This window comes from Calonectris borealis, chromosome 1, assembly GCF_964195595.1.
Source record: "Calonectris borealis chromosome 1, bCalBor7.hap1.2, whole genome shotgun sequence".
Taxonomy (NCBI): Eukaryota; Metazoa; Chordata; class Aves; order Procellariiformes; family Procellariidae; genus Calonectris; species Calonectris borealis.
In genome coordinates, this window is record NC_134312.1 from 12,479,884 (window position 1) to 12,503,950 (window position 24,067).

At 38.9% G+C, this 24,067-nt stretch overlaps 1 protein-coding gene across 3 annotated transcripts in view; it reads right to left on the reverse strand.

The window, feature by feature from the left end:
• Positions 1 to 18,384, reverse strand: part of GNAI1 (G protein subunit alpha i1) — a 38,302-nt gene extending 19,918 nt beyond the window's left edge. The window contains exons 1-2 of one of the 3 annotated variants that reach the window (XM_075144523.1): positions 18,238 to 18,384; positions 17,880 to 18,081 (exon numbers count right to left, since the gene is read on the reverse strand). In XM_075144523.1, coding sequence (XP_075000624.1) covers positions 17,880 to 17,997 — 118 coding nt within the window. In that variant the 5' untranslated portion in view covers positions 17,998 to 18,081; positions 18,238 to 18,384. Of the gene's footprint in view, positions 1 to 17,879; positions 18,113 to 18,237 lie in introns of those variants that run through there. The other 2 variants (XM_075144515.1, XM_075144510.1) reach the window with 2 other exon arrangements.
• Between the last annotated feature and the right edge of the window lie 5,683 nt (positions 18,385 to 24,067).

A 24,067-nucleotide genomic window follows, 5' to 3' on the forward strand; every position in this document is an offset into this window, starting at 1 on the left:
CTTTCTTCACAGCAGCCCATATGCTGCTGTGCTTTGGATGTGTGGCTAAACCAGTGTTGATAACACACCAGTGTTTTTGCTGTTGCTGAAAAGTGGCATGCACAGCATCAAGGCTTTTTCTTTTTTCCATGCTGTCCCCCTAGCGAGTAGGCTGGGGATGGACAAGAGGTTGAGAAAGGACATAGCCAGGACAACTGACCCAAGTTGACCAAAGGGATATTCCATACCACATGATGCCATGCTCAGCAGTAAAAGCTTGGGGAAAAGGAGGAAGGGTGAACATTTGAGGTTACGGTGTTTGTCTTAACCTTTGTTTGTCATAATCTTTGGAAGGGTGGTTATGGTTGAAGAGTCTAGGGCACAAGTCTTCTGAGGAGCAGCTGAGAGAACTGGGGTTGTTTAGTCTGGAGAAGAGGAGGCTCAGGGAAGACCTCATCGCGCTCTACAATACCTGAAAGGAGGTTGTAGTGAGGTGGGTGTTGGTCTCTTCTCCCAAGTAACAAGCAATAGGACGAGAGGAAATGGCCTCGAGTTGTGCCGGGGGAGGTTTAGATTGGACATTAGGAAAAATTTCTTTACCGAAAGGGTTGTCAAGCCTTGGAACAGGCTGCCCAGGGAAGTGGTTGAGTCACCATCCCTGGAGGTATTTAAAAGACGTGTAGATGTGGTGCTTAGGGACATGGCTTAGTGGTGGACTTGGCAGTGTTAGGTTAATGGTTGGACTCGATGACCTTAAAGGTCTTTTCCAATGATTCTGTGATTCTTCCCACACAACCATTAGGCATGCTGAGGCCCTGCTTTCCAGGAAGTAGCCAAACATCTGCCTCCCAATGGAAGCAGTGAATTAATTCTTCTTTTTGCTTTGTGTGTGTGCAAGCTTTTGCTTTCCCTATTAAAATGTCATTATCTTGATCCATGAGTCTTCCTGCCTTCCTTCTATTTTCTCCTTATCCCAAGGGAGAAGAGAGTGATCAAGCAGCTGTGTGGGTGTTTGGGTTGACCCTGGTCAACAGCTACCACTGCTGCACTGGCAAAACTTCAATCAACAAGTTAAAGCTGTTATTCCCAAGCAGTTAGCATTCATGATGCAGTATCTGAGTACTACGTACTGTTCCCCTCTCAGCGCCTAGTAAATGAGATACTGATAAACTAGACAAAAACCAGTAGAAGGTCACTTAGTTGATTAGGAGGCTGGTGCACATGGCATACAAGGAAAAGCTACACAGAACTGGGCTTTTTAATCCTGGAAAGACTACAGGGGAAGGGGGGGGAGGTGAGGTGGGGTGTGTGTCTAATTGCCGTCCTCTCCACTTAAGACAGCTGAAGACAGAAGCAAACTTCTCAGAGGTACACAACAAAAAGATGTGAGGCATCAAGAAGCTGCAGCACAGGCAGTTTCACAGAAATGTAAGGGGGGGCAGGGAACCTATCCCCATGGAAGAGGTTAAGCACTGGAACCAATTGCGCACAGAGGAAGTAGAAACTCAGCCTTGGAGATCTAAAAGATTCAATTTGACAAGGCTCTGAGCAACCTTATCTATTTTGGTGCTAGCCTGGCTTTGAGCCAAGGGTTGAGCTAGACAACCTCTAGAGGTTTCTTCCAACTTAAAATATTATTTGACATCAGTATAACAGAATATTTGACTACTGTATAGTGATGCCTTTGGGATATTACTCCTATTAAACCAAATACATAGCTTCATGACAGGCTCAAGCCAATTTAAGACTGGCTGCCAAAATTTGTCCCACCTCCTCCCCAGCACTGCTACTGATGTGGCTAAACTTCCCTTCCTCCAACACAAAGTAGAATGAGCGTTAGCACCAACAGGAGCTAGTGTGCTGCAGAATTAAGTAGCTAAGGAATAGAGTAGGCCTGTCAACATCAATCTAAGATTGCTTAATGCCATCTTTAGCTAATGTCTAAGTAAAAGACTTATTTTTTATAAACCTGAAAGTTTCTTTATAGAGTAGAAATAGTTCTCAAGACTCTGAGCTGCCATGGAAGTTCAGTATCAGTATAATATAAATTGAAAACAGAGACACCAGCACAAAAGTGATTTGTTATTGTGCCACCTGAAGCATTTGTAAACCAAATTAACACTTAATCTGTAAATACCTCATTATGCATTTAAGCACAAATAGGTGACAAAAGTTTAAAGATTAGCTTTATTAATTACTATAATTTGCTTTGGGTTAATATTTTTATTCAAACAATTTGAAGAAAGTATATACCCCTGCATTCAACAGCAATTTTGGAGATATTAAGAAATATTACTACAGCATTTAATTTACATAACGTTGTGAAGTGCTCTTTCTGTTAAAAATTCGCCACATTTGACTAACCAAGCAGGTCAGTGTCAGGGCTAGTCACGGTATCAAAATTTATTTCGTAATACACTTTCTGCTCAGTTTTTCCCCGAGTCAAATATGCGTGTTTCTCTATGGTATTAGAAATCACGTGTACCAAATACCTAGAATTCTCAAAAAACATAACCACAAAGACTCATAATACATATGAAAAAAAAATTAAGTCATTTATTACAGAGTATCTAACATCAACAGTGAGTTCCTGGAAGATGCATTCCCCTATTTTATTTAACGGAAAATAGAAACAGTTGTGTTTGGTTTGGGTTTTTTCTTTAACTGCATGCTAAAATGCCTGCAGCTTGCCTAATAATCTTTGCAAAGTATGGAAGACAATTACACCTTACTCATTGTCCCATACCAAAAGGAGATTCGTTATATTTGTATTCCTGAATGCAGAGCTCAGCCAGGTTTTCTGATGGATGCATTTGTAAAATTTCCTCCTTTATCTCAGTGTGAATACAGCAAAATGAGAACTAACTCTGTTTTAGACAGTTTTAGAGAGGAGCAAGCAGTATTAAATATTTCATGTGACAGCTGCATATAAAATGTCAGAGCTAGCTATACTGTCACAACCGAACCCTACCCAAATTTAGACGGACTTGATTGTATATCCCTCAATCATCTAGTAGAGGATGCTATTTATTGCCTACTACTTAAGCGTGATACTTGATTTCAGCTTCACTACTGCCAATAATTTGAACAGACAGTCTTATTGGCTCAGTTACTATTTATGTATAACATAAAAAATACTAATAAAAAGACATGACAGTTCTGCTCAGACTAGAAAAACAGCAGTGTATCAGTTCCGACTTTGAAAGAATGATGGGTATTTTTTGTTTGCTTAGTTTTAAATGAAAGTCTAAGCTAACTGTTAGGTCATCACTGACAAAAGAAAGTTTTAATAACTGATGAGTATTTTCATCTCTCTTGCACCCTTTGTGTCCTTCATGTGCTCCTCAGAAAAACAAAAAAAAAGGGCAACACATCCTATGAAAATCCAATTTAAATCACAGAATTTTAAAACTTTTATTCACATAGTTCAGTAGGAATATAATTTCAACTAAGTCTAATACTCTTATTAGACCTGCTTGCCAGAAAGCAGGTAGATCCTTATGCTTCATTATGCAGACTGCCAAAATGTGGAAGCAAAGCATGTCCAACTTAATCATCACAATTCAACACGAGAAACAGCAGAACCACGTTTTCCACCATAGATTCTACTATAATCTGAAGGGTCTTCTGCCTCAAAGTTTAGTAATCGGGCTCTACCTTCACATGTCAATACTTCCACAGCTAGTACTGGTGCTATCCAAAGCAGTCGTTTACCTGGATCCAGCACGAGTTACGATAGCACTCAGTGAATTCATACCTAGCACATAAACTCAGGCCTATGACTAACCCTACTGTACCATCCATGGCACAGTTAATCTGAAGCTCAGCTAAATAAGAGGGACTAAATTTGTATTATAATTTTTCTTTCAAAGCCAACTTTCAACTTCGGAAATAGAGAGAAAAATCAAAGCATCTTCATGTACAAAAAACCAACTAAAAAACCATTTAACAGATCAACCTCACATATAGTATTCTGAAGGAACTGAGTAGGGGTAGCAAAGCTCAATAAATTTAAGAAACAGCTAAAGCAGTATTTGATTCTCCAAGCTGCTATTTGGCCAGTTACACAAGAACTTACTAAAAAATATTAAAAAGACAGACTTGGTTGGACTCAATGATCTTAAGGGTCTTTTCCAACCTAAATGATTCTATGATCCTATGACTCACTACTATGAAATTGTAGCAAACGTCATTTTAGACAGATTTAGACAGACTCAATATTCTTTTACTTTCCAAATGGAGCAGGTCTGTGTTTAAAAAGAATTGAAATAAGTATTTTATAATTTGATTAAAAATAACAGGTCAGCAAAAACGTTACTTTAAACTACTCATAGTGTCTCATGATTTATTATCCCACACACTGCCTACATAGCAAGCATTCCAGAACTACAAATTTCTGGAACAAATGTTTTATGCACCCAAGCATAGAAACTGCTGTTTGTAAGTGCTCAGATCTTAATAGTAACATTTATAACTTGTGAAGCATTTGCTAGTTGCTACTGAAGAAACTAATCAAATACCAAAATAAAAAGCAATGCAAACTTCAAGTTCACAGTATCCCTTTTTGGAGGACACCAACTGTCAAGCACAACAATTCCTAATAGCACAAATATACTCCTCGCAACACTAACACAGAAAAAATTGTAGACTAAATTTTGGGGGAAAAAAAACCTACATTAAGAGAAGAGTTAGATAAAAACTGAAGAGTAGAGCAGGGATGGCTTTGAACCACCAACTAAGTCGGACAAAGAAACAGAACCCACAAACAAGTAGAATAGTCTTGTATGTTGCTAGAAGAGAGTTCAAGTATGGACAAGAGTAATCAATATAAAACTTTCAATGGATGCTTGTCAGCTTTTCAGACTGTAAAACAAGAGACTTGCACTGGATTAACTCAAACATAGAGACACAGGCAAAATTTAAAATAAAACACATTGACTGGTAAATTGTTGGATTCACCTACTGTAAAGTCTTCTGTCAGATGTTAGTATCTCATGGCAGAAGGCACAAGAAGAATGGTGCCTGTTCCTCAGCTGCCACTGGTCACAGCACAAGCTAAATGCCCAGTGATTTCTACTGTTTCTGCTATGGGGCCAGTAATCTCTTACAAAAGCAAATGGCAAACAGATAGCTTGGAAGTATAATCTCTTAAATTTATCACCTCATGACACATTATCAGACATGAGACTTAAACTAGAATTCAAGCTGCTAATCATTGTTACTATATTCAAAATACACCAATGCTAGTACAAGAAACCCACAGTGGAAACTTGTTGCTACACATCCACTAGATAGGTCGACCACTAAATGAAACATTCTCTGACACTAGCACCCACACCGCTGTATCTCCCTGCAAAATTTTTTTTCTTTGTCTTGTGTCCCCACACCCCTTTTTTGAAGCCACCCAGCAGTTACGCTTCTCATCCACCACCATCTTGCATTCTCCTAATTCTGGGGCCGCTGCTGCCACTGACAGAGTTTATGTTCCTTTTCCCCTTCCCAACTGTTTTCATATAGTCAACCAAAGGTTGACAGTACTCGTTACTTATAAGGTGGCATTAGTCTTGGAATTTCCATAGCTACTGGAATTTGAATGTGCCAGGAAACTTTGAATGAGTTAAGAAAGAAGCTGTGTGAATAATATCTGGAAGAAAACATTTCAGTAACTTAGCAATGTAGTAATACAGTGTGAATCCCAGATTACATCACTGGTTGAAACCACAGGAGTGACAGATTCTAAAATTATGACACTGACTCAGATAAAAGATCTGAGATAATTCTCAAGGTTTCAGTAGCTGCATGCTGGCTTAGTTCTACAGAAGAAGCACCATTTAAACCTACAAGCCACTGTCACTTTTGTAAATTCCCCTAATTCAGAATTAATTATAACTCATTATTTCTTTCTTAGGTCTTCAGTATTGCTCTTAGTAGACGTTTGAAATCAATAGTACACAACAAAACAGTCAATATATTATATATAAAACATCATTTAAGAAAACCGCATGTTACCTTAAGAAGCAATCGCATATTAACTCACGTTAGCGTCCCGTGTGTTTATCAGGTCTAGACCTCCAATAAGCTGCTTTAATTTTCTTAGATACCTAGGCTATTACTATAGTAAACACGTAAGCAATTGATGAAAAGACTGTATTAATTAGTTTAGTATTGAAACAACGAAGAAAAAGTATGGTTTTATATTCAGTATAACCTCTGGAATGCAATGAATTCTGAAAAATAAAGCTTATGGTGAAACAAGCAGAGTACACACTCCATTTCGCAAACCTTAAGGTAACTTTTATTCACAGCTTTATCTTTAGAAGTATGAATTGAGTTTCCAGCTATTTCAAATTTTCTATTAGTGCTTCGTATCTTTTTATGACAAAGGTTTTATGAAATCTTCTTTTTTGATGCATGTGATAAGCAGACACCTTAGTAGAAATTTTTTGCTATGTGCCATTTTATGTACAGCACACTTGAATGCATGCAGCTTTTGAATACAAATTATATCTAGCTCTTCAAAACTGTTCTTATATTTATATTACTCAACTGTTTCAAATTACTGGCTGTACAGCTACTGCTATATAGTAGGAACCCTTTTATCATTATGTGCATCGCTTATACTATAACCATATTGTGGACTCTGTCTCACTATAAAGGAGAGCACCAGTACAATCCAAGTGTCATATTGCAGAAACTCTGTGAAACATTCAAAAGGAAATATAGTACCTTGGAATTTAATCTACTTTAAAAAGACATATCTGTTGAGAATGTACCAGAAATCTCTTAAACAGTATCATTGCCTTACAGAGGGACAACGCCGTTGTACTTTAAACTGAAGCATTTTCTTCAGTTAAGATATACGCATAGCTTCCTTTGTGTGAGGTGCCAAACCCAGTAGGACCGTGACAAGCTGAGACTCAAAGATTTGGAAATAAACCACTTACTTATGCCAGAAATTAAATAAGGGAATGGATGCACATTTGGAGATACATGCTTGCTGCCTGACAACTATATGTCACACCACCAGCGGCTAAAACGTTTGTGGCTCCAGGTTTATCAAACATGTCAATACTGACAGCAGCTTGGTAAGATTATCAGTTGACTACTTATATGTATCAAAGGCCAGTCTCCATACTACTACCCTCTAAAAGATTTGGGAATCTCCTCAAAATTCAAAGTCCAGAAACTTGTTAGTGTTTCTAATGGAATTTCACTAATAGCAAATAACTGATCTTCTCTTCAAAATTAAAATAAGATTTAAATTTGTTACTTAAAAAAATTAAAGTGGTTATCATCTTCCATACATAGTAGTATGCTCAGAAACAATCACTACATAATTTGAAATCATGGTATGAAAGAATATGATGAAAGACCTTTAAGTGGCCTTTTACTGTTCACTGAGCTATAAATATGGCGTGCAAAGATGGTAGGTTCAGTGACCAGAGAGAACTTCTACTACTAAGACGACTATCATTAATCACAATCAAAGATACTTTACAAAAAATTCCCCACTGCAACAGAGACATACTTTATGCAGGTTATTCTGGTGGAGAGATACAACAAAATAACTTGGAATTCACAGCATATTTTCATCTCAGGCTCCACTTGCAATTCAGAACAACACTACTGTTGTATTATCTACAATTGTGACAGATCCCACTGTCCGTGCTACCTCATATTACTATGTAACTCTACAGAGAGTTGGGAAAATCAGAAAGCAAAGTGCGTGCATTCCTATCAAAATAGGAAAAAGATCTCTCATGTAAATCCCAACTGATTTTATTCAAAGCTCTACTTGTCATGTAACACCACGGCATTATTTGCAAATGAGGTAAATGGGTACTGTCAAAGTTTATACCACAGAAAATGCAGTTATACTAAAAGTTAGCCCATTATTTTAAGAGTAGTGCAATAAACTTTAGTTCACATAAATTCTCAGTCTTCATCCACGCCTAACTTAACAGTGTTTTTCGTTTTGTAGCTCAAGGATTAAGATCCACAAAAATAAAGAGAATAAGCATATTGACAGTTGACCTAAATTCACTACAAAGATCTCCACCTCCACCAAAAAATTTTAAGGACTTACAAAGTGACACAGATTGAAATATTACATGAAAAGATGTAGCTATCCAGACTGATCTTTTTCAAAAGCAAACGTTTTCAGAACTCTTATTTGTATTTGAACCAAGAAAGAAAATTCACATGTATACTCAACCATACTCTTTTGTTACATGCACATGCATTTTCCGCACAAAGCTACCTATAAGCAGAATATTATTTGTGGTTAACAGTACTAAAGCAAAAATCTGGCTTTGTTGTTGTTGTTGTTGTTGTTGTTTAAACAGACTTTGTATTTAACTGGTCTCAAATTAAACTGAGAAAGCTTTCAAGTATATAAAAATTTCAACCCATTCAAACAGGCAGTTGCACCCAACAAGTCCAGAAGCAAAGAATACGACAGATACCTACATAAGTAGCAGCTTGTCAGGCCTCAGTCAAAGCCCAATCTAATCTAACCCCAAAAGGTCCTATATTCCAGAACAGTAGACAGAGAAAATAACCTAAGTTGTCCTTCATCTAGGAATTAAATGACAGCCTTTACTAGCAAACACTGAGGCACTAAAGCATATTAGAAGAAATCCCTGTCAATGTCTTTAAGAGCTTTAGAAAGCATATAATGGTTTTGCCAAGAGTTTACCGGATTTACTAAGGATCAGTAACTGAATCTTCATACAGCTGAGGAATCCACTTTCAAAACGCTTCAAGAAATATTTAATGCATCAAGAATACAGACAACTTAAATGAGACTTAGCAGCTTACGTTCAGTTCACCCTTGTACAGTACATCGCTGGTTGATTCTGAAATCATTGAGCATTCAAAATAACATTTAATTAAATAAAATCTATAAATGCTCAAGACAATTGTCTTGTTTACTCCCAATTTTGTTATTGCAAGACATTTATCTCCAGTCATAGCAAGTTTTAAAACTGCATTCCAATATTACATTCACACAGTATTCTGGTTATAATATTAGTACAACTTTACTGTTTTAACTGGAGACTAATGTCTCCATTCTCCTCTCTACTGTTTGGACACTGAGCTGGCAGTTATGCTTCTTGTCCACTACCATCCTGCATTCTTCACAAAGCGCTAAGTAGAAGAGGATTCTTCCTAGTCAAGCCTACTATCTATAAATTAGAATAGCATAAGGAAACATAGGGCTGAGATTCCTTGGACTTGGAACGAAAACAAACTCCTATCTCCATTTTCTGATCAAGCGCCCTAAATCAACACACTCCTTGAGAAAGACTGGCACTAACTCCTATTCCAGCAATGTGGTTTTAAAATAAGTGGGTTTTGAATACAGTTTAACACGTCTATCAACTGGACCTCAATTTCACATTACTCCTAATCCGATTCTACAGTAAATTGTGACCCAGAAATTAGAGAGTCCTGTTCTGCACCCATTTTCCCCTCCACCCACCGCTATGCATTTCCAGTACTCCATCTGCATAAGGCATGTATTTCTGCTCCTCATCATACTTTTATTCAGGTCCTCACCAGACCATTATGAAATACCAGTTAAATTGACCACTCTAGCAGCAAACTAAGTCCAAATAGGACAGCCAATTTGACTATTAAACCAGCACAAAACCGAATTAAGCATTTAAAAGTGCCAGGGAGAGGGCAAAACCACTCAGCTAGATGCTGCAAGAGCACTCTCCTTTTTAGCAACAGAGCTTCTAGAATGGCTCAACTGCTTATTAGACAACATGCACTGCTTATCTCCAGCATTCCGACACAGATTTAGAAAGTAGGCAAGAACCTCTTGAGTTTTACTGGAAATTATTAAAAAAAACCCCAGAGATTCAGAACGTCCTTACAATCGTGATGGGTAACAACTCATATTATGAGCCAAACAACTACAACAGCTTGATCCATGTAAAGAACCAACATATATTTGTATGCAAGAAACTATTTTATCAACTTTGCAAAGGGAAGATGGGATACAGGTAACCATTTGATTCCAACAGTATTTTCATTTCAAGAAACAGACCATATTAAACTCTAGTAGATATTAAGAACTATAAACCTGCTTCACAGCTTCAACAGGAATTTTCATTACAGTACATTGATTTCTTCTTTAAAAGCAATCTGTTTAGAGAATGATTGTAAAGACTTCCTGTCCGTTCTGGTTGCCTAGATACTGTTATATTTCACTAAAGATTTAATCAGGTACCTTTGCTAAGTATATTACACACTTCAAATGCAATGCTACATTTCTAAAAAGCATATATGAAAAAGTAATGAGGTACAGCTTATTTCATAAATTGAAGCACTGTATATTTGAATGGTGTTGATTCCTTTAAATAAGTAGGTTTTTGAGAAGTATTTTCTGTTTTCAGTATCAATTTATATAGGTACATTTAATATTGCAGTTTACATGCATCTCTAAATATAAATATATAGGGCCCATATAAACATACGGATATATGTCAACACAACTACTTGATTTATTAAGTTGATACCTAAACATACAAGAAATTGTGTTATTCAGAGCTTCAATGACCCTTCAATTACCAAAGCTAGGAAAGGAAAGCAATGTATTTGCCTATCATATGCATAACAAAAAAACCTCTTATTTAAAGAATTGGTTCTCAAATGCTCTATGTCAATTACCCCCATCAATTGAGATCCTGAAAGAATGATATCAAGCAAAGTTTTAAAAAAATACACAGAAACACCATTTTCAAGGAAGGGGCTAGACACCAATTAAACCAAAATGAAATGGAAAGTCAACATTTGACCTGAACAGATAACATACTTTCAAATGAAGGAAAAATGCATACGGGTATCTGTGACACTAGGTGATTTTTAGGCCATTTTCCTGGGACAGCATAAACAGATATATGATACTTTACCTCCTGTTACATATTCAAGCTATGGATAATTCCAAAGATTTTGAAGCTGCCTCCACAGCTTTGCAAATTCCAAGGGTAAAGCCATGATGACGGGAAAGATCTTCCAAATCCCCAACTCTAACACTTCTTACAGCTACACTGTGAAAGGGTTATGAGCAGTCACAAATATGGATAATTAGTCTATGACATCATATCATTCCTTCATTTGCCACCCTGATTCTCATTAAGAAATCTTATTTTGTCTTGTCTGCTCACACTCAATGGACAAGGAGAACAAAATATGTTTAGCATTAAGAAGAGATGAGTTCAAATCTTTTATTGCGAAAGCATACGTTCCTAGTACACAAAAGCATCTCAGCAAAAGGTTTATTTTTGTCTTAATTGTCTAATAAATTTCAGTATCTTCGTTATCCTTCCACTCAGAAATGTCACTAAGTTGAGCCACTTCAAAAACACTGCATTTTTCTGAATAGCGCACTCAAAACTTCTTGCTCTCACAAGTTCAAAGTTCTGATTTTTCTAACTGCTCTCTATATACCTTACTGACTTAAATACTTCTTGGATACAGAATCTCTCAGGTGAAGCCAACCAAGTTCCATTTACAGAATAACAAAACAGTAATTTACACAAAGCCTGAGGTAACAGTAGGACACTGAGCAAACAACGGCAATAAATAGAACAGCTGACCTCAGTAAAGCTGGACAATGACTAAGACTCAACCTCAGAATAGCAAGTTTTCATCAATATAGGTTCTCCTATATACATCCTGAAAAAAAACTTTTAATAGCTAATTATCAAGTCAGTTCAGATCTTTATTTCAGCATTCCCATGGCAGAAAAACTTCACACTTAACAGAACATCTTAAATATCTCTTTTCTACTTCCAGTTTTCTACCTTGACATTTGCCAGATAGCATATTACCTATTACAGGAAACACTGCAGACATCCATCAAGCTCAGCAACAAAACTGACTTCAGAATTTCATGCCCTCTGAAGCCAGACTCATGGCTTGGTTTCACAATATTTAGCCAGACTTCAGGATGTGCCGACTCCTCAATTCTTCCTTCTCAGAGGACCAAAACAACGAAAGGGTAAGATGTGGCAGTGAAAGAACAATCCACTTTAGCGATATGATTATATAAATCAGCACAGCCTAACTCTTTATAGCACAAAGCCCGAGTTCAAATTGTGCCAACACAACTGTGCAAGGAGGTATACTGTAAACTTTAGTTGTGAAGTGAGTTAAAAATAACTTCACAAAAGGTTAGCTTAAATACACGATCATTTTGGTAATATAATCTACAGGACTGAAGTAAACTGTCATATCAGCACAATGATGACACAGTAAACTGTGCTGCCAGAAAAAGTAGGAAGAAACTAATTAAGTCAGTGTATTACAGAACTTATGTGCAGTCTTGAGGCACCACTGATGCTGGGAGTGAACAGCTTACCAAAAAGTACCTTACCAGAGCTTTTTTGGTCTCTAATTCAGGAGGGGGAAAAAAAAAGCAGCATTACATTGTTTTTAAAAGACAACTTGAAGGAAAATCATTTTTTAAGCTTAACATGTTTTCTAACTCTTAAAATAAAATGTAAAAAAAAAGCCTTAATGCCTGATGAAAAAGCTAAGTTCAAGTATTTTTTATATATCCATAATTACACTTTTTAATCATGAGACAAAAAAGCAAAGTCATTACTGGTATCATGACACAGTACAAAACGTACAGTTTCTCTTTAGTCCTTTCTAAAACAACATACACTGAAGTAAGTCTTTTTTCCTAAGAATGTTAAAGAATTAAAATCATAATACAATCATAAATGGTGATTTTATAAAGAAACTTCCAAAATTAAGATTTAAAATAATAATGCACAGATGACCTGAAATCACTAAAGATAATTTGTACTGTAGTCAAGAAGTCTATACATACATTAAGGACCAATACTATGTTATCAATTATTACACCAACATTCAAATAGAAAGAGACAAGCATAAAAGAACCCAAATTGCAATTATACAAACACAACCATAACTGAATGGCTGTGTTTTCTGCACACCCATGAGCCTCCTTTCACAAAAGCAAGGGGGATTATTACACTATGGGAATCTAGTAATTTTGACTTTGTTCTTTGAAATTATTGTTATATTTAGTACAAAGGCTTGAGGATTTCATTGACTTAACTACAAAGTCAGATATAAAAGTCCATATAAATAACATCCTGATTGCCAGAGTCCAATTGTACCATATTAAAATGCAAGGGAGTTCCTAGTTCAGAACTCCTGCTACATCTTAGCAGACAGGCAGAAAGTTGCGGGGGGGGGCAGACAGGCAAGACCAACAAGCAGAAAAAAAACCTAAACCCAAACATTAAACACTTATTTAAAAGCTGTTTTGTGATACTTAAAAGAAGAGGTGAACTTTGTAAATATCTATATAGTGTCTCTGAAGGTGAGACAGGAAATACTTTGTCAGAGATGTTTCAGACTAGGCTGACGTAACTTATAAAGATAAGGTCAACATCTCTGAAACGTGCAATACTTGTTTGTGAAAATAAGGCTTTTTTGAGAGCTCCCGTAAGTTCAGGCTTCTAAAGTCTTTTTTGTCTGGAGAGACAAAAGAATACTCTGGAAAGAGAATACTCTGGAGGAAAGGCAAGAGAAGTAATGGTACAAACATGTATGGTTTTTTTTAGTCCAATGTGCAGTCAGGTCTGGAGGAAGGCAGGTATTGCCAGGGACGGCGAGGACCGTGCTGTTGAAAAGATGAGTATCCAGTGGGAGTCAGTTGACTGAGCAGACAGAAAGATGCAGTTCTGTAACAAAAGAAAAGCAGCCAGAAAAAGATGCCCAAGATGTGAAGATTTAGAAGAACAGCCAAATAGAATTGTTCTAGTTACTGCCTTAAGGAACAAGAAGAACTGCAATGAAAAAGAGCAGTACTCTGTCCTTAGTTAAAAAACAGGTATCTTTAAGAACGTGACATGCCAGTGATCCAGTACAAATCACAAGGATCTATTCAGGAATGGAAAACTGGCTCTGTTGGTCATGAGTGTAAAGGTATCCATTGAACTTAAATCTGCAAACGTGATTATCCAGAAAGAAGACAGATAATTACAGTTGTCAAATATATGGTCTGTGACCTCCTGGATCCCAGGATCCACTCCCTAAAGAATGTTTAAGACCTATCTATTGCCTTTTTCATTCAAGATACTAAGAACCTGAACACTGAATTTGCTATATTAGGTGAAGAATGTGATAATCCACAAGACAAAGCGCTAATCCTATAAACTCATGCTGCCAGTTTGAATGTATTCATAAAACCTGATGAGTTAACCTCATACCAGAAGGCTTTCCACTAAATGAGGTACTGCCTGTTCTCCTGCAGTTGGCATAAATTCAGTCTTATGTGCTTTAGCTAATTCAACAGAAATGTACTTGCAAATCCACACCTGATCTGGATCACATGTATATTAATGCAGCACACAGATCGGTCACACAGAACCATCATCTCCCAACATGAGTACAATTACGTTCATTCTGCAATCATCACTGGAATTTTTATTTGTTGAACACTAAAAGTTGAGATGAGGAACCATGGAAGAGAAAAACAACTTGGGTCTACTACTTTCTCTACGTGGAAGCCAGCCAAAATATACATTGCTTTTCAAAAATCTCGCTCACACTAAGTATATGAGCTTATCTATAAGAAAAAACAACAACAAAAAATACAGTAAAACAAAATATTACTTCAAACAATTAGGAAACAGAAGTTTAGGAACTGTCAACTTGACACAAACATTAAAATACTTAAGGAAAAGTACTTCTGTATGTTAAATTTTTATTGTTGGACTGCACTTATAATTTTTGTTGACTTCCCATGAAATTTAAGTATTTCTTTGTCACACATTGATTGAAAATAATTTTAAATGAAAGAAGCTCATTTAATAATTTTAAAAAATAAAATTACCAAGTTCCATGTATAAACAAGCATTTTCCATTTGGCTTACAAACTATATGCTCAAATTCAGCTTACTTCTAATAATGAGGATGGTGCTCAGGAATTTTCCAGAAAAGGTTCTCCTGCTGTTGGGATACCATGATGAAGTGCATAGAATTACAAGGTTAAAATACTGTTATACATGGATAATATTCAGAATCCAGTATTTTTATTCCAAATGACCTGCAGTCAAATTTGTGCAAAATGACGCACCAATTTACAGATATCACGAAAGAAGTTAGATAATCCAGGCCAACAGTATTTTTCACAGCTTAAATATGTCTGCTTCTTCCTAGAGACAGGACAACAAAATATAAATCTAACATGGATCAGTGATACTGTTCACAAAGTCATGGTTTAAGTACAGCAATGTCACATCTATCTCTTTTAATTAAATCACTGCAATTTCCTGTTTTAGAAAAACCTTTAGAAAAGCATATAATGGAATAAATTAAATTTAAAGGCTAGAAATAGACTGATTTTATAAACACATCTTCCCTCAACTGAGCATTCTAGCTCAAGCTTCAGTAGGATTCTCTAATCACCACACAAAAATATACTTTTTACGGATGCTGGAATAAATCTGTCTTATCAGATCAATAAATATACAGCTACATGCTCTTTTTCTACATAAGCAAGGTATTTTAGATGCCTCTCACACATTGTATTTTCCTGGCAGCAGACCACAATTTGTACTTTTCCTTTTATTTCAGTATCTTTTTAACAGAACAAGCCCATAAATAGATGTAGGAGTACAACAGAGTAGATGATAAACTATGACATATGGGCTGAACAAGCAATTGGGAAAGTGAGCAGTGAGAAGAAAGTGACTCTAGTGGAAGTAACTTTAAATAGTTTTGCCATCAGATAAAGCATTCACATAACATTGAAGACATCTGACACAGTTGCAAGGAAAAGTAACAGAAAAACTTTCATTCCAAGACATGTGAAATACACAAATGCATCCATGGGTGTATATACAAAACCTCATTCTGAGTTCAGTAAACATTTAGATAATTTTTGTTTAAATAATGATTCAAACACTGGTCCTAAAAGAAGTTAGCCTGCTAGTTTTCACACCTCTTTTTAATAGGGGAAGGGGAAATATTAAACCAACTGAGCTACTGCTCAGAACACTATGAGAACACACATGTATTTGAGCATTTGTTCCATATCCTAAGATTTCATGAGATTCCAGCAGAAAAATATACTTTCCCCAAAAGCTTTTCTGTACTAGAAACACAGAATTTATAGTATTTTAAAAAAAAAACCTCATACCATGGGACTTTATACATAAGAGCATTAAACTGAAAATAGTGACAAAATTCATTCTCAAGTTTAAAGCATCTTTCTACAGATGTGAACTTTATCCATATCCACAGAATATGATGAAAGATATGAAGACGACTACCAAACTATATGTCCTAAAAGTTCCATACAGAATGGCAAAATACTGAAAAATCATTTAAAATGCCTTGCCAGAAGACATAAAGCATTACTTTGCCACCTTCAAAAAAGATGGTAACATCTTCTGCAGTATCGCTATTGATCCCATTCAGGATAACCTTTCCATGCAACAGTCTGAGGATTCCTACAGGACTAGATACCAACCGAAAGCCTAACACTTTCTGGAAAACAAACCAAAAAGAAAAGTCTTAATTGTTTCTCTTACAAGTGAAATTTTAAATCTATAAACACATTTTAGGACATTTGTTTTTCTCATACTAGGTTTGTTTCATCTCTTCATCTACACACGAAAGTGCTTCAGTTTCCTGCACCTTTCTGGAGCTATTTTAGAATTCAGCAACATAAAGAAGTTATTTAAGATGTCTACTACAATGTTTGTAGTGAACAGAGCACTATAGACGAGCAATCCAGCAAAATCAATGTCGAGGGGAGTGAGAAATTGGTCAGTCGTTTAAAAAGTTTGCCTGAAACTGTAGCTCTGGGAGGGGAAGGGCAGCACCAGGAAAGCTGCAACTCAACAGCTTTTCAACCCCGGATTAGAAAGATACAGTCTGGTTTAGCTATACAGCACGTACTGCAAAACTCCCTACAACATTAATACAATACAAATCTTGCAGCATTCAGCTGTCTGCAAGTTGCACAGTAGTTTTAGTCCTGCACAAAGATTATTCTAATTAAAACCCTCGCTTCCTTTTTTCTTGTATAGTAATTTTTGAAATAATCTTACCTTTACATACAAGCCTATCACTTAAAATATACAAAAAAGCTAGCTTCAAGTACTTGTGAGCAAAACTCAAGAACACAGGAGAGATTATGTGAGTAACTATATTAAACATTTAGAACCCCCATCAAGGTTGTACTTCCCGTTGTAAGATTTCAGCAACAGAAGCAACTTCTACAAAAATAAAACAGTGCAAAAAATTAAATAGTGCTTTGCCTTGTGTTCCTTTGATGCGTTCTGCATCCTTACAGCAACAGTTTTGGAGGTGTTCGGCTCTACAAGAAACATTAAGAGCAAACATCCTCCAACCTAAAATTTCCTTCCTCTGAGCAGAGGTACACAGAATCCACGCCAAAAGTTTGAGATCTTATCCCCTCCATACGGAAGCTAGGTCCCGCTCTAAATGAGGGCCCCGGGACAAACTACGCCGTGCCGTTTCCCCAGAGTAGCCCTGCCTCTAAGCCCGAAAGAAGCCGAAGCGCCCACCTGCGTTAACAGGCTGCTGTGACTCCTCTTACCCCGAAAACTTTTGAGGGGCCCACAGGAGACACCCCACTACGGAGCGACGTTACTCTGCCACGTTACCCGAGGAGGCATCCCACCGCCCAGCCGCCCTCCAAGCCCGAGAAGTGGGGCCCTCTCCTCGGCCACCCTCGGGCGCCCCTTCAGCTGCGAGCTGGCTCGGCGGGCACCCGCCCCGCCCTCGCGTACACAGGGGCCCTTACCTCAGGGCTGGGAGGCGAGGGGGCACCTCACCCCAGGACCGGGGGACCCTCACCTCACGGGAGCCCTTACCTAGGAGCAGCAGCTTGACCTCCCTGGCCGCCTTCTCGCCATCCTCCCGCAGGTTCCTGTCGATCATCTTGCTCCTCTCCACCGCTGCCTTGTCCTCGGCGCTCAGCGTGCAGCCCATTTTGGGAAGGGGCTGTTTTACTTCGCCGGGGGAAGAGAAGCAAAGGAGCGGCGGGGTTTCGCGCCCGGGGCCGCCGGAGAGGCGCTGAGGAGGGAGGGGGAGTGAGCGCCTCCCTGCTCTCTTTCTCCTTCCCCCCCTCCCTCACCTGAAACGCAACGGCGGCGTAGGCACCGCACGCCGCGTTCACCTCACACGCAAGCAAGCGGAGAGAAAGAAAACGGGGGACGGGGGGAGGCTTGCCTGAAGCCGACCCAGGGGAGCGCGGAGAGGGAGACGGCGGAGGGCTGCTGGCGGAGGGCTGCTGGCGGAGGCCACGCACCGGGGGCCGCCCCGCGCCGCCGCTGCCGGCCGAGAGGCTGCTGCTCCCGCCGCCGCGGCCCTCGCGCTCCCGCGGCACCGCGCCCGCCCCTCCGGAGGAGCTCGGTCGCGCGCACCGCCCACCCGGCGGCGCGGAGTGGGGGGGAAAGGGGGCGAGCGCGTGCACGGCGGGAAGGGCGGTGCGGGGCGACTGCGCGTGCGCACGGCATCAGCGAGCCGTTGGTGGAGGCGGGGGGGGGGGGGTACCGGGGGGCACAACAGAACCGAAACGTGAATGAGGTTAAAAACGGGTGGGGGGGGAGGCGGGGGAGGCAGGGCAGGGCAGGGCAGGGCAGGGCAGGGCAGGGCAGGGCAGGTTCCCTCGGCTTGGGCTGCGTCTGCGTGACGCCACCGCGCGCGAGCCCCGGACACCTGCCAGTGGCGCGGGGAAGCCGTTGAGGGCTCGAATTCAAACGGTTCTGTGCGGGAGGTTCCATTCCTCGGTGGGGCGGGGGAGCGCCGGGCAGGGCTGTACCAACGCCCGCAGAGGCGGCTGCGATGTCGCCTGAAGCGTGGCGGGGAGCGGGAGCTGGCGGAGGAGGCCGTTCTCCTCAGTCACGGTCCCGCCTGCCGCGTGCTCGCTTCCCGCCGCGTCGCTGCCGAGATCCCTCAAAGGGCCACGGGGTCCAGCCCCCACCCGCGGCGCTGGGTGCTTGTGGGCGGCAGGGCGATCGTTCCTTCAGGAGGGGGAGGCCAGGAGGAGGCTTGGAGGGGGCCTGGGGCAGCAGCGGAGCTGTCTGCCCTCCTCAGACGCACCAGGCAGCAGTATCTTTTCCCCCACGAAAAGAAAGTCAAACGAAACGATCCCACCCCACGGCTCAAAACTACTCAGTCAGCTTTCTCTTCGTGTGCCTGGCGTACTTTCTCAGAGCTCGAGCGCAAGGCTGTCTGCATATCCACATCCCATCGGTGGGTTGTTTTGTTGCTTGCTTGTTCTGTTCTTTAATATAAAACCCCTAAGAAAACTACATGCAATGTCTCCAACTTTTTCCCCCCATGCACAAGTTGAGCTGTTTGGATTGCAAAAGAAAGATCCTATTACCTTATAATACGATCACACAAAAAATCGGGTTAGAAGGGACCTCAGGAGATCATCTGGTCCAACCTCCTGCTCAAAGCAGGATCAGCTGAGCTTCTGCGTGACTATACACTTTTCCCCCCACCCCCCAACTTGTGGGCATAATCAGTTTTAAACAAAGGAGATTTCACAGAATTTCTTAGATAAACAGCCTTCACATGAGATAAAACTTTGTGAATCTCAAGAAAGTTTCAGTCAAAACATCTCATAAGACACAAGGATCTACAAGGCAAATCTGTTAAATTAAGGTTCACCTTCCTCAGTGAGTCCTTAGCATTTTTTGTTTCTATAGGATCTCAACAATTTCTGGCCCCAGAATGAGCTTGAAAAGCACAGAATTTTACGGTACAGGAGGTGTTTTAGCATTCGAGTACAAAGACTCAGCTATTACTATACTTGGTAAATTACAAGTTTTTTCTGTAATACTTATCTTGAAGGAAGAGTGTATCAAATGTTCAGTTTTTATAGGATGTGTTGGATTTTCTTCTTTACAGGGGTCTTTGAATGCTGATGCTGAATAAACTGTAAGTAATGATGTAAAATGAAGTAGGTAATGCTCAATTAAACCGTGACTTAAATAATTTTAACATTTTCTGGTTGGTAAGCATGCACTCAATCCTAGCAAAGTATGGTATAAAATCCTTTCTTAAACCCTGAACAACATTAACTCTTAACACTTCATAAGACCTCTGAGACATTTTATTTGGCCATCTTCATTCTGCTACCGCTGTGGAGAATGGCTGGGCAGCTGAGAGTGTGACTTGCTTCTCTCCCACCAGCCATTTGCCTCCTGAGTTGTTCATGTATGCAGTCCATTTTGTGTTCTCTTGTGCAGATTGCCACAATGGTACCATGGGATAAAGAGTTTTTACAAAGCAGTTCAGCTCACATATGGGAACCTTGTCATGTTTTAGGGTTCCTGGCATTTCCTGTGACAAAGTGGCAGAGGTAGTGATACAGGCTGCTGCTCAGGAAAGAATGAAGTTAGGGGAGAGGAAAATTAAGCTTAGGGATAGTTTTCTGATTTGGAAATAAAGGATAAAGAATTATTTTTGAGATAAACAACACGTGGTTTGGATATTGGCAAGTGAAAGTGTGCAGATTAAGGGATAAAAAAGTAGTAAGCAGAGATTATGGTAGATGGAAATATGTGATACTGAGAGAGGTAGATGTTATAAGAATGGAGATACTACAAGTAGGACACTCCAACTTTGCATGGATTTTGTTTCATTTAATCATGTGTCTAGCACACAGATTTTTATTCTTTCGACTAAGAGTGTCTGCTACAGTTCTGACTCTGCCCTTCTTGCCCTTTCAACACTGTTACTACATCCATAGGTGAAATAGGCCTGAGTTCCTTTTCTTTTTATCACCTTGTAGCAGGAAAACAGAACTGTATAGTATTTGCTTTTTTACACATTTAGGTAGTCTTAAATATAAACAGATTTGATTCTCTTTTTAGTCCTATTTATCTTAAAAACAATCTATTTCATAATTAGGGACTTTTCTACTACCTTTTTTCTATTAAAATCGTGTGGATAAGGTGTACCTTTTTGTACACGGACAACATTACCAAAGACAGGGCTACTCCTGAAGATCTGCTTGCGTATGTTCTCTCTGACATGTGTGTTACTTGTGTTGAAATTTGCAGGCAATTTGAATTGATTTTTATTTTTACAGGCGCAGAAGAAATACTCATTGCAGCTTACATGTGATTCACCAATAGTATTTCTTTAGCATAATAAAAGATCTTTTCAACAGTGTTCACCAATGTCAGTTGTTTAGTTCTACTTATGGAATAATGGCCCAGGTCATAAATTATTATATTCTAGAGTTACTTTGCATCAATAGAGTTACAGTGCTCAAGAAGGCTGAAGAATGATTGTGCTAACTATTATGGGCAAAAACCTCCCAATATTCAGAACAAAGTTTGTCAGTGCACTGCTTTACAACAAATAATGTATTATATGATGTTAAGTTGTAAAGCAGTGGAGGCCTGAATCTACATCCAGAGCTGGTATAGATCTGTCCGTGGTGGCAGAGGTTCACTTCTGGTGTCTTGAAGTATTTTCTTATAATCTAAAATATTCTACTGCGTAGTAAAAGAAACTATGGTTAAATAGTTAAATATAGTCTGTATTTGGGAAGTACACCATCTATCATTTTTATTCCAAAATGTCAGGAATGTGTTTGCTCTAACACATTGATCAGAGTTGCTTCACAGCAGTATGGTTATATAAGATAGTGTATTTCATCCCTATAGTTAGAATTATACAGCTTTCCTCTTCATCTGACAAGTTGGGAGATTGCTCAGAAGCTGTGTGTGTTTTGCGGCCTTGTTCCTGACAGAGGATTATTTCAAGAGATTTTGTTGTTTTGCTTGCTTTAACAACAAATAGCTGTTGTTTGGTATGACCTCCTTTTGAGTCCCCATCACCTGCTCTTGGGCTCATTTTTCTATAAGATTATCTTTAGCTGCTATTGCATCAGCTTAATAGATAAAATTTCTTGTGTTTGGTGTGGAATATACAGTGTTGTGTGGGGATAATGATCAGCCTTCACCTTTCTGTTTTGCTGTTTTTCAGATTTTAATTTAAATCATGTGATTCAGCCACCTTACTTGCTCTCGTCTTTAAGTAGACACAGTACACAAAATCACATATGAGAAATTAAATATAATTGTTATGAAAGAAATAGAGAATAGTGGGAGAGAATTTCAGTTTCTATCTTTGGAAAAGTGAATAGACCAAGGTAAAATAGTTTCTGAATAAAGCACGTAACTATATGTGTAATTATAACTCAATGCCTAAGCAAAAATAAAATTTTATCTAATTCATAATTTATTTTTGTGCTAAAAAATAAAAGTGTTACCAAGATTCAATGCAAGGTATCTTCTTCCATACTACTGTTTCACTTTTAAAGTGTGTAGATTGCATTTTTGCCTTTAGCCAGCTTCTTGACTTTTTTACAGTTCTAGTAACGTCCATTTTTTTCCGGATTAACTAGGGGCCTCCCATATGATGCCATGGTCCCATGTGGCACCATATCTAAATGATTACCAGTGGAAGGAAGCTGTATTACACTATTTGAAATTTAAACTGATGAACAAATGGTAAAAGAGACATCAAAGGTACTTAGCAAATACAAATCCACTATATGAAATAAATGTCAAACGCTCCTCTGCCCCATTGCTGAGTCTTCTCCTGGCAAAATACATTCAATCCACCTTCAAGGACCTCTGGATTACACTGTATGCATACACAAAGCTGATTCTTCTCTCACGTTAGTGTGATTAATTAATAGATAGTGTATACTTTAGATGTTAATTAGTTATGATAATGTCCTTATTCAGCAGTGTCACTAATGACGGGGCAGACCTCAGATGTCACGTGCAACACCTCTGTGAAGGGCCTTTCTGAGTAAGAGATTTTCTGTGTTTAATTCAAAATGAAATTTTTCTTGGAACCACAAAACATGTTCAGTTTTAAAATTTCCTAATGCCGTAGCTGAACAATACAGAATTGATTAAGCTGTAACTTGGTAGCATACTGACACCAATACTGCTTGTTAATATGGACGCAAGCAATTGTCAGTGCTCCAAGGTGTATATTGTGCAAGGATGGTGCTGTTGGGAGGGAGAGGAGACGTATGTCATGTAGGTCAGTGAGTGCTATGCACGACCTGGTACTCACTGCTGCCCTGAAATGCACAGTGAGGATTCTGTTAATTTTAATGAAGGCAGTGCTAATTATGCTAATGTGGGAGGAGAATCAGCTTTGTGTATGCATACAGTGTAATCCAGAGGTCCTTTGGTGGACTGCATGTATTTTGCTAGGAGAAGGCTCAGCAATGGGGCAGAGGGGAATCTGACATTTAATTCCTATTATGTTAACCTTTCCAAAAGATGAGGTTTCCAACAAGTTGTGCAAGTCTGTAATTGATGATTTCAGTGTTCAAAACACTGTAGATAAGTCCTCTGCTAGAATATGACAGAGCCTGGAGCAAATGTTCAGTAAGGCAGATTTCTTTTTGTGCAGTCTGCATGTTTTTGAAAGATCGTCTTCTTAGATTTAATTCTGAATAGTTATGGCAAAAACCCCCTACATAATCTACTGTCCGTTCTAACCCTGAGCTGCAAATTAACTAATCATGATACGGACTTCGTAGCATAAATAAACAAAAGAAGAACTTATTGAAAAACTGAGCATGCTACTAATAAAGATTACCTTAATTTGTAAGAGAGAGAGAAAGAGGGAGACACACACACAGATACATATTTGTTTCCATAGTGCTAAGAGGCCAGCACAAAATCCTCTAGAACTTCAGAACATTATGCCTTTAGTATGCTCATAGCGGAAACAAATTATACGTAAAATAAACCACAAAAAAATCAGGTAAACCTGTAATATTATGAAATACATGTCTCTTTGGGATGTGGTCTAGGTAGTTATATTATTCTTTGTTCCTTTGTAGGTATGGATAAATTTAAATTCTTTCATAGTAGGTGTGAAACAACACTGTGAACCATTAAGTGTTGTGTTTATAAATGTTATTGCATGTGAGTAAAAATTAGATACATTAATATGTATATTCATGTGCAGTTGTCAGCAAAAATTACAGGGTGGATATCATTCT